The sequence below is a fragment of the Parasteatoda tepidariorum genome, chromosome 9 (assembly GCF_982258835.1).
Source record: "Parasteatoda tepidariorum strain Cologne lab strain chromosome 9, Ptep-v5.0, whole genome shotgun sequence".
Lineage (NCBI taxonomy): Eukaryota > Metazoa > Arthropoda > Arachnida > Araneae > Theridiidae > Parasteatoda > Parasteatoda tepidariorum.
In genome coordinates, this window is record NC_141763.1 from 60,512,815 (window position 1) to 60,525,222 (window position 12,408).

General features: G+C 29.1%; 1 protein-coding gene across 1 annotated transcript in view; it reads left to right on the top strand.

Annotated features, from left to right (window-relative positions):
- Window positions 1–4,920: 4,920 nt before the first annotated feature.
- Window positions 4,921–12,408, top strand: part of LOC107436708 (uncharacterized) — a 52,890-nt gene continuing 45,402 nt past the window's right edge. Inside the window, exons 1-2 of the mRNA XM_043043330.3 lie at window positions 4,921–5,155; window positions 11,944–12,067. Coding sequence (XP_042899264.2) covers window positions 11,980–12,067 — 88 coding nt within the window. The 5' untranslated portion in view covers window positions 4,921–5,155; window positions 11,944–11,979. The remainder of the gene's footprint in view (window positions 5,156–11,943; window positions 12,068–12,408) is intronic.

The following is a 12,408-nucleotide window of genomic DNA, read 5'->3' on the forward strand; positions in this document are numbered from 1 at the left end:
AAGACTGGAAAACTTGCTTTTTTTATTGTTTATTTTTTCTAAATTCTATCTGGAATAAGTGTTAGAAATCTTTAGGAGACCAGTGCAATTATTTTTGAAAAGATGTATAATGGATGGTATTTGGTTGTACGAAAATCAGTTCTAAACGTCTAGTTCTAAACGTCAAAAATTTTTCCTTCATATACTTAAGCTTTGAGGAAAAGGAGTATTTTTTTTCTGTATTGAAATAAATTTTTTAAAAAAATATTCTTTTCTGCCTCTTGTCTATGTAAATTTAAGTAAATTAATGTTTTTTTTTAATGTTTGCAAAACTATATATGCATAACGATTCTTAAATAATTAAAATAATAAAAATATGATTAAAATTTTTTCATGTATATCAAGAGTTTTTTTATAGGAGCAGTTTAATGGTTGGTGTTTTTCTTTAAAAAAAATTAAATGAAACCCTTGCATTTGTGATATTTAGGTGAATTAATAGCAAAAACGTATAAGAATAATTCTTTATTTCCTTGAAAGGAAAATGAATAAATTTGGTGCACAATAAAATGCTTATACAATGAAGAAAATCAATGTAGTGTAAATGTACAGGTTTATAAAGTAAGTATAGATTTATATACACACATACACACCTTTTTTCTTCTTTGAAAATGACACTTAAGACCAATTAAAAAAAACGATTTTAACGGATTTTATACTGAAATGTGTTATTGCCTTCTTCCTATCATTCCCTAAGCAGCAGAAAAGTGGGAGCCACTAAGTACTCGAGTATTTTAAAGTATTAGTATTTTAAGTGCAAGTAAGTATTTTAAAAACATTCTGATTAGGAATACATTATTAAATTGCATAAAAACTGTAAAGTTCAAAATGTAGAGAAAACACGGAAAAAATTACAGAACAATGAAAAAAGGGGGAGAAAGAAAAATAATAATAAAAATAACAAGAAACCGGGAAAAAAGGAAAAAAATAACAACAATAAAACAAATAATTACAACAAATAAAATAGAACACTATAAGCAAAAATATCACGTAAAAGCAGGAAATAAAATATAAAGAAAAAACAGAATAAAACATGAAATGAAATCTATAAAGCGAGTAGCGAATTCAAATGAACTTACATGAATGGGCAATTTTTCAAGAATGATTTAAAATATTTTCGTAACAAAATTGCCAGATTGCAAAATATGAAACCAAAAGGGCAAACTAGGGTAAAAGCGTAAATAGAGGGGTTTTGTATTAAAGTGCGTTTTTACTGCAGTACTGAGGTGCGTTTGATTTGTTAGTTACCAAGGATGAGCCCGAAAATGGATGTGCGCAAGGTAATACTATATTGGATAATTTAAAGAGGTTGACAATTAATGATTTTAGAAAATTAGCATTTATTTAAGAAAGAAATAAAAGAGAAAAAGAGAAAGAAACATGATTTGCCTGCTTTGCACATAGTTTCAGCCACGGATTTTCCAGAAATGGATTTGCACATGGTAAAAATTATATAAATTAACAAAGAAATATTTTTCTAAGTAAATTTATTTACAATTAATTCTTTTATATTTTTTTATTCTATATATATATATATATATATATATATATATATGTATAGTAGGGTAAACTAACCAGTGAAGGAACACTACCCAGTGAAGGAACATTTCATATATATTGATTAAAAATAAGAATTTGAAAGTTTTTCTTTAGATTGATTGGTAACAATAGCTTACTGCCAAACAATAGGAAGTCATCTAGCAATATTTTGGATTACCTGGTCAAATAGATTTCCCTGAAAAAATTTTTGAATTTGTTATTATCTCTGCAACACCTTGTTTCGTTGAAAAAATTATAAGGTGAGTGTTTGTACTTATATGTTTGAAGTGGAATTAATTGCATGTAGTAGTCTTATTTTTCTCACTGTGAAAAAGAGAATTCAAAATATAGTTATTGAAGTTACGTTTTATTTTTTTTAAAGCACCATAGCATAATCAAGTACTGAGATAAGGGGGTGTTTATTCACTGGATCACCAAACGATGAAAAACCAGTGAAGGAACAAGTGTTCCTTTACTGGGTTTTTCTCCCAGTTAATGAAAATAAAAGAAATTTTTTAATTTTCTTGTACTTTTAGTCATATTATACATCAAAATTCTGTTTAAAAGACAAAAAACAACTTCCAACCAGTGAAGGAACAGGCATGTTCCTTCACTGGATCACTAAACGATGAAGAACCAGTGAAGGAACAAGTGTTTCTTTACTGGGTTCATTTCTCAGTTAATGAAAATAAAAGAAATTTTGTAATTTTCTTGTACTTTTAGTCATATTATACATCAAAATTCTGTTTAAAAGACAAAAAACAGCTTCTAACCAGTGGAGAAACAGGCATATTCCTACACTGGGAATACTTCCAGTGAATGAACAGTAATGTGTGATATATGATTTTACATGACTCTAGGATAAGTAATTCTGCTATATAGAGGACAACCGAAATTTTGTTAAAAATTGTATGAATAATTCCTGAAATAATTTCAGTTCAAAATGTTAATTTAATAGCTTAATTTATGATAAAATTATAATTTATATTTATTAACGGGGTGTGTAGTTACATCAAATGTTAGGCAACTTTATAAACTATGTTTACAAATCGAAAACTAATTAAATATAATCATAAAAATTTTAATAGATTTTTTTCGCTGGCTTTTGCACCAAGAACTCCTAATAAGCTATCATTATAGGATAGCAATGTGATTATATAATTTATAGAAACTACTTTACAATGTTAGAATTTAGAAGCAAGTTCCTCAACAAAAAACAAAGATAAACAGAAACGATACTCAATTTCTTCAGAAGCTTTTGAGGGAAATCCCTCAAGATATGTTGTAAATTTTTAACACAGCATTGACGGAAGAGTCTAATATCGAAAATGTCCAAGAGCCTGTACTTTTTTCAATATGGAAGAAGCACGTATTAAAAGAAGACCACTTGGTTAAGTCAAACTTCGGAACTGAAGCTAGTATTGATAATGAATGCATATTAGATATCGAATTTGAAATGAGTCCTCATGCTGATTCTCTTAGTTGAAAAAAGAAATGATTCTGTAAGTAAAATCAGTACTTCTAAAGATCCTCTAGATATAAGTCAGCAAGAGATGGATTTGCCTCAAACTTCAAGGCACCTTTCCCCCGTCTATTTTCGAGAAAGGCATTCTAGAAATCAGAAGAAGTTTGGAAGAGCCATTTACATTGGCCAAATATTGATGATAAAAAGAAAGGTCAAATAAGAAGAAAAGTGAATAAATTACCTTTTGCACTAACTTCAGAGAAATGGCAAAAATTTCAAGAGGCTGAAAGATCTAAAAAACATTAAAACAAGAGAACATGGAAAAAAAAAGAAAGAAAAAATACTTAAAAAAGAAAAAAAGCTTCAAGAAATAAGAGGAAAAAGAGTAAACAAACAGGTAGTAAAATAATAATGATAATAAACAGCATCGGATGACACAATGATTTAGATTTGACTGTCAAATTATAAGAAAGAATGATTTTTTTTATTTATTTTGTATTTAACATCACTTTAATTTCTAGTTCATGATTACAGAAAAAAGTTAGCATTTTACAAGTACTTGTATCTTATAATTTCACAAATAGTCTTGTTTTTAGTCGGACCTCTATTTAACAAAATCACTTAATACCAATAATAAGCTCGTTATATGGAAAATTCATTAAATAGAAAATCACCTCTTAAAATAATTAAACAACACAAAACAGGTTTTAAATTCTTAAACACTAGACATAATTAAAATAGCAATTGATACACTTTTATCTTGTAAACTAGTATCTACTATTTATCATATAAATCTTAACCATAAAAGAAATCTGCTGGGAAAGCAAGAATAGAACAAAACATTATCCAGTGTTACACTATTATGCTACATGCATTTTCAACTAAAAAAAGTCTAAATTTATGTATAAAAATATAGTTGCATTTATTATAAAAGTAATTTTAAACATACATTACCACTTGCGTTAAGCTAAATTGCTACGGATGAAATCCGTTAATTTGAAGTGAGTTTTTCGTTTGAAGTGCAAACAAAAAGGGAAAGGGAATTTACTGCTTTCTCTAAGATAATTTTTAGACAAAACAGTAATACATTTCATAAAGCAGTGGCTTCGAAAATTAATTCAAGGTCATTTCCCCCATAAATTGCTTTAGCAAGTTTAAAATTTTAAGAAATATTTTGGAAAATAGGGAAAATGGATCTCAATGAAAAGTTCGTTAAATAGAAAATTCCCTTCGCTATATGGAAGTTATTTTACAAAAAATTTCCAAAATGCTCTTGGTTCCTAGAAAAAATTCGTAAAATAGGGAAATTCGTAGAATGGAAGTTCGTTAAATAGATGTCCGACTGTATTTGTATAGCTAAAAAATTCATAAAGAGCATTAAAAAATAACCAAAATTAAGTGTTCCTTCACTGGGCAATTTTGTGTTCCTTCACTGGTAAGAGCTGTTCCTTCACTGGGTCTTCTTACTACTTGCTATTTGAACCTCCAAAACTTTAAAACAATATTATGTAAGTTCTCTACAATTTTTTTGCATAGTTTGCAATTAGTAACAAATATGTTGACACTGTCATTTAACTGAAATTACGAATTTTGAAATTAATATGATTTTTTAAAAGGCAAGCGAAGCTTAAGTGTTCCTTCACTGGTTAGTTTACCCTATACAAACTAAATATTAGACAATGAAAATTCAGCAGATATGACCTAAAGACATAGGAATGGTGAGCTTCCTTTTGATAAAGATCATTTGAACTGGTATCATGGTGGACTATTTATACACCTTAAAGAAAAGTTGACGAACGCACATTTATACTCATTTAAATATCTATCTGAATAAACACTAGACTGCGTAATATTACACTAAAGAACAGATAAAATAACTTCACAGTTTTTTGGGTTAATATTCGTTGTCGAAGATTATTGAAGTTGTGAAATTTCTGCTCTGGTATTTAAAAACCGCTTGCACGTAGCATTTATTTCAGTTGGTACTGAAACATCCAAGAATTGAAACACTGAGAATACACATTCTTCTGAAGTTTTATGGGATATTTGAGAACGAGAATGAAATTAAAAATATTGGATATTAATTAAGAAATTTGTGAAAATTTTCTGTTTTGAGTAAGTATTGCTTATGTGTCTATTACAATGAGCAAATTTTGAATGTTATTAATACATTTTATTTGTGCTAATAAAACTTTATTTTAGACATAACTTTCTTATGTATTAGAGTAAACGTACGATTCTATTTCTAAAAACAAATTTTAAATGTTATTAATCAATTTTATTAGTGTTAATAAAACTTTATCTTAAACATAATTTTTTCATATGTATTAAACTTTTAGACATAACTTTGTTATGCATTAAATTTGCTTATGATTCTGTTTTTAAATTTTGTTAATATATTTTTTAGTGTTAGCTTAGACATTACTTTTTTGTCATAGGTCAAAAAGAGTTAACCATAATCGACTAATTTTTATACGTTTTCAACAGAATCTAGAAACAATAAAAATTAATCTATTTTATTAGTGTTAATGAAACTATATCTTAGACATAACGTTTTCATGTGTTAGAGTCAACTTATTATATTATTACAAAGAGCAAATTTTAAATGCTGTTAATATATTTTATTAGTGTTAATGAAACTTTATCTTAGACATAACTTTGTTATGTATTAGAGTAAACGTACGATTGTATTACAAAGGGTAAATTTTTCTATTTTATTAGTGTTAAAGAAACTTTATCTTAGACATATTTATTATATATTAGAGAAAGCGTACGATTCGATTACAAAGTGCAAATTTTAAATGTTGTTAATCAATTTATTAGTGTTAATAAAACTTTATCTTAGACATAACTTTTTTGTATGTTAGAGTCAATTTATTATTCTATAAAAAAAGAGCAAATTTTAAATGCTGTTAATACATTTCGATAGTGTTAAAGAAACTTTATCTAAGACATAACTTTGCCATGCATTAAATTTGCTTATGATTCTGTTTTTAAATTTTCTTAATGCATTGTATTAGTGTTACTTTAGTCATTACTTTGTCACGGGTTAAAAAGAGTTAACAAATTTCGATTAATTTTTACACGTTTTCAACTTAATCTAGAAACAATGAAAATTAACAATATTCGAGTGAAAAACTTATTAACAATTCTTTAACGAAAACAACTAAACACAAAAACTTATTAACGATTCTAAAGAATAAACAACGAGAGGCAAAGACGTCTTAAAAATTCTACCAAAAACAAAAAAATTACACCAATTAATGAAAAAAATTTAAAGTATGAACAAATTTACTACCAAAGACATTCAAGAAAAATCTTTCGTAAAAACGTGAAAAAGTTTTCCTTATGCAAGTATGGTTAAAATGCTTTACCCTATTACAAATGTGCACAGTGATTAATTTTTGATCTAATAATCGGATCTTCACGTGCTAAAAATAGAGATGTACCGAGTACCCGGCCTACCCAGCTAGATTTTCATTATACGGACCCCGCTAACTTCTTTACCGTTCGGTTAGCCATAGGAAGTTTTTGGACATTGTTTTTTCTCGCAGGACGCAAATACGAGTTATGTTCCTAGTTAAAGTTTTTCGTAAAAATAAGTTTGGTTTCGTTTGTTGCTTAATCTAGGAGTTACTTTATCTTTTGGGGATTCAAAATTGCTAGGTTACGTAGATTGAATCGTAATATTAAGGCCAGCACAAGCGCTCAATGAATCTTCTGTTCAACATTGGTAATAAGATACAAATTTCTCCCCGAGTATCGAAAAGCTTAACAGATTGTACTACAGTAGATCACATTTAATATGAGAATCAAGAAGAAAAGTACATTGTGAGATTCTTTTTCAATGATGTGTAGTAATCAACATTACAAAATTGTTTATTTAAATTCATCCATTTCTACATCCAGCCTGAAGCACTGAATATACGTCTTTACGTTTGAAAAAAAGACATCAGCCAACAGCTGCTCACTTTAGCTGCAATACAGCTTTGTCCAAAATACATTTTTATTTTTATTTTTACTCCAGTTTGCATTCCAGCCACTGGAACATACCATCTCAGTGTTACTATAACCTAAGATGGATGGGAAAGGATCACGTAAAACAGCCTCAGGCGCCCAGTTTAAAATATTTGTCAATACTCGTAAGCCTTGGTAGTTACAAATATTTTACTGCACCCGAAAATGAATTAGAGATTAAACTGTTAATCTACGAGAATGTTCTGTTTTCCGGGTAACAGTCAGCCCTGCTAATATTCCTCTATAACAAATTAAAGTGTTAGCATAACCTAAGAAATGCGAGACTAGTGACATAAATGTAATTGTTTTTGCCTCCTCAGAACACTTGAAAAACTTATTTATTTTATTATTTTTCATCTTTATAATATCTCATCACGATTATCTTCAAAACTAAGTCACCTATATTGTTTAATCACTAATTAATGTTTTGAGGCTTTTGATTTTATAATAATTTTTGCTGACATTGACTGTGTCACACAGCGATTCTCAAGCAAGGAAAGGAAAAATTCTTTATAAGCGCCAAAGACAAATCGAACGACTTATTATGTCTCAAAGACATCATAATATGTAACGTTGAAAGGGAAGATATTAATCAAAAGGGGCGCCGACATGGCCGGGGGTGCATTCCTCCCCCTCTTGTCGATGATTGGAGGGATCGACCACAGATGGGGAAAATTTCCAACGAAAAGATCGATATTTAACAAAGGATTTTCTTCACTGTAATAATGTTTGTCTGAGAAAATTCCAAATTAAGTGTGAAATCGAATTAAATAGTTTACTAAGCACTTATAAAACTGTGTATGGGACTATAATAGTTTGGTGCTACGTTCTTTTTTTCTTTGTAAAATGAAAACGAACATGAACGGGGAAAAATAAATATTCGAATGTATAAAATTGCCTAGAATTATAATGTATATACTAATACTGCGCAACATATTTATTTATTTTTAAGCTAGCTATAGTTCAGAAACTAATTATTTTAGAGTTTTAGAATTAACATAGTCAACTGTTCTGTAACATAGCTATTGTTTTTAAAATAAAATTAAATAATTGTAGTTTAAATCAATAAATTAATCCTTTGACTATCTAGTGCAGTGGTTCGCAAACGGTGTTCCACGGAACCTTAGGGTTCCGCAGAAGGGTTGCAGAGGTTCTAAGTAATTTTTTTTAACCAGTAATGAATTTTGAAACCTGTAATTATATTTAAATTCAAACAATAATCTATAATTTATTTGATATTTTGATTGTTTTTGTGATATTTTCTAAGTAAAATGACAATAAAGAAATTGCCTAATTCTTTTTAAAATATATATTTTACAATATCGATATCTTAACCCTTTTGAAGGCCGTGGTAAGTTTACTTACCACCACGTTTTACCACTTTTAATTTAGGTTTCCATTTTTCAATAATTTCAGCTTTCTTGAAGTGAGTTTGAATAAAATTGGTAACCATTTGTCACTTTTAAAAAACGTATAAAAGTTATAAAATACATAATTCTCTTTGAAGTTTGTATCATTTAAGGAATTTATTTAGTAAATAAAGAAAAATAAAAGTCAGTAAGTTCCTAATAGGTCATGTTAAGTATATTTATAACCAAAAAAAATGGCATTTTTATAAACTAAATGAGTTTTTTTTAAATATCAATTACTGTTCTTAAAACAATTTCAATTCCAAAAATACTTTAATTTACCTTTACTAGAAATAAAGGGCCCGTTAAAGGGTCAAACAAATTATGAAAAGAATATGCATTTATGAAAGATTGCATTAGCATACCCTCCAACTGCTACGGAATTTCCGTAGTTTCAGAAATCTTCTTTTCAGACGGTAGCAAAATTAATGTCTTAATATTTAAAAAAAATTAATTTTAGCGTTACTTGTCCACTATTACTTATAAAAGTGCAGGCCATATGGCTAGATTCTTAAGTTCTGATAAAAGTTTTATGAGAGATCCATTTGCTTTAAAAATTTCTACTTTGGTTCGCTACCACTAGAAAGAATTATTTTCAAAATCCTCATAAGTTGGAGGGTATGCATTAGTATTTCTCAGTGAACTTTTCGATTCCAAATAAAATAATCCAATTTGAGAATCAAAAAATAATATTCCTCTAATAACTTACCGTTCTCATTGTTTATTGTTGAAAACTAACTTTTTTGAAAATTATGATTCAACATACTTTATTCATTTTCAGCCTATGCATTACATCAAAAATAAATTCAGAACTAGACTAGACGCCGCTCGAAACCGACGAATTCAACTATTTGCATAAAACCTTAATTTTTAGACTATCATTAACACGTTCACGCCGGGGTGACCCACCGGTGTGTCACGCTAGATTGTCTCATCTTGGCAGCGCACCGTAACAATAACTGATACGGGTTAACTGGTAACAATAAATTTTAGTTTCTTTTTCGGGAATAATAAAAGTCCATAACTACCAATTGTTTTTAACGGATGCCTCCCGAATATTCTCTAATATTGAAATAGTTCTTCTAACTAGTATTTTCTCTTTTCCCGTACCAGTTTTTTCACTTTTCCCAGTGTGAACGTGTTAATAGAACGATGAGTGAAAAAATTTCATTATTAGCGTTTAATAGTATCAAAATAATTAGTAGTTTTTTGTTTGTTTGTATGTTTACAGCTGCGCTAATGAATTTTACTTATAAATGCGGAGTTCCGCCAAAAGACGCTCAATCAAATAGGGTTCCCTGCCCCAAAAAAAGTTTGGAACCGCTTGATCTAATTATTATTTCACAAGTATTTCCTCAACTAGCTTTGAATATAGTCATTATCTCAACTATTCAGTTTATCCGAAAAAGCGAGGAGCCTGCAGTACTTACAATTTTGTGTCTACTATATTCCTACAGTTACCGACTTACACTGTAGCCGAGAATATTATTAAAAGCGGTACAAAAGTTAGAATTAATGCTAGCTTGTATTCCATAAAATGCAAATGCTCCTTACAAAAATACAAAAGCTGTCATAGCATGATTTTAATGCTAATTTTTTCCTGAACATTAGAACTTTGCATTTTTAGCATTATCCTGCTTTACAATGAATTATGATGAACGTTTATGTTTGTTTCCATCAGAAAGATATGAAGTTTATTATTAATGCTAAACTTTATCTTACGCAAATTGAAAAGCTGAAAGTTTTGCAAAATGCTATGTATTATCATTCCACACCTTTTGAATCTTATTGGTATATTTACAATATTACAATGCACAAAAAGGTTTCCGATACATGCTTAAATATTAAATTTTCTAGAACGTGCTCAGACGATAACCGATCAATACAATAATTATTTTCACCTGTTTCCATTTTTGGTATATAATCATAGTTTTTTTGCTCGGAATTGGTCATGCACCGTCTTCCTCTCTGCACGCACTAAAGATTCGAACTAAAAACAGGAAAAAGATAGTCGATCAAAAACGGGACACGGAAATTTTTTTTCTCCCTGGACATCGGGGAGAAGTATATTAATCGGTTTTTGAAGGATATTATATACACTAAATTAGTTTTTTAGGTGCCTGAATAAAAAGTTTGCCTTTAAGTTATTTTGTTTCCACTTTACGATAGAATAAAACGTTTTATTTTATTTTATAACAGTCTATACATATAATTAGATTTAAGGCAAATTATGTACAACTCCGCATACTTGTAATTTTGAACCCAATACAGAAGACAAGATATCAAATCTTAGAACCAGTGTTTGAGTTTTGGACAACCATTTTTAATTTCTTTACATTATGTAATTTTGAAAATTGAGAAATGAAAATTTCGTGAGTATGAAAATTGATTTGATGTAAGCGTTAATTGCTTTTAATTACGAGTAATGAATTTTTGTAATAAAGTACATTAGTTTAGAGATCAAAAATAAGTATTAATTGGTTACCAGTGGAGCTTAAAAAAATACTGGAAGAAATTTCTTTTCTTAAGATCTTATTTTATCTTTTAAAGCTTTAATAAAAATTTTATACAGATATGTCGGAGCTGCGGTGGCTCAGGGGATAGAGCTTTCGCCTCTTATTGATGCGATCCAGGTTTGGATCCCAGCGGCGGCATGTTGATACGAATTCTTTTCCTGGTTCGCACCGACCATAGTGCTGACGTAAAATATTTTCAGTGGTAGGCAGATCATGGATTAAAATCCCCTCGCTCTCAGGCTAACCATGGGAGGCTTACGTGATTTTCCTCTCCGTACAACGCAAATGCGGATTTGCCCCATCAAAAAGCGTTGCATGAAATCTAGTTTGTCTCGGTGCTTGATTCAGGAGTTCCCTTGTCTTCTGAGTTAGGTTCGAAATTACAAGGTTACGGAGTAGAATATTGATAGTCGTAAATTCAGAATTGGAAAGGCTGTGTTATAAAATAAAATACAGGTATATTGTTTTTGATAAACGATGTGTGGTGGTAATTACAAAATTATTAAACCAGCGACGCCTGTCTTCGTTTCTCCACATCTTTCGTCACTGTCGTTAATGTAAATGTGTCACTGAGAAAAAAGTCGTTAAATGCTGAAAACTAATTTATTTTATTATTATTAATCGAATTATGTAATTAATCAAGGTATATAAATCAATTATTATAACTAAAGGTGAATGTAATCGCATAAATCTATTAGCTATGAATCAATGTACTTTTACTAATTGTTGAACCCCTACGAAATACTTCATATTATAAAATCTTCTACCAGAAAGAAAAGTAATTTACTTCCAACAGTATGCTTAATGCTCTTATCAACATTTTGTACTTATATAATCCTTGCCAGGCCAGATTATTCAGTCTATAATTTGTATAATTTTGAAGTTCAATTAAGATCGATGCATTAATATAGATTTTTATAAATTTTGAAAATTCTGTATTAATTTAAGATTTTTATTTTAGAACTTAACTTTAAGAAATTTTGATGATCTAGTCGAAATGGATGTTTGGGCTCAACAGTCATCTCTTGTCACTAGAAATGCTGCAGTTTGTTCAGACCAACCTCTTGCAACGAATATAGGAATTGGTATACCTTACACCTTTTTTGCTGAAGTTCTTTACTAATCTAAGTAACAATACATTTGACCGTTATAAATAAAATCGTATAAAATTTCTTTAGAACATAACGTTTTCTTTTGGTTTTTATACGCTTGTTAAAATTATCCGGACTGCCAACTAATATGCTTTTTGCTATATATTTTATCGCGTGGTAAACTATTAAATAGACTGAGGCTGTCAGAGATTTAAGTAATTTTGCCAACATTTTTAAAACCATACTACGAGGAAACTTGTACAAAGTAGCGTTTTGTATAAATTTATGAATCATTTGCATACAGCGGTGTGGAAAATAGTTTTAAAAACAAATTT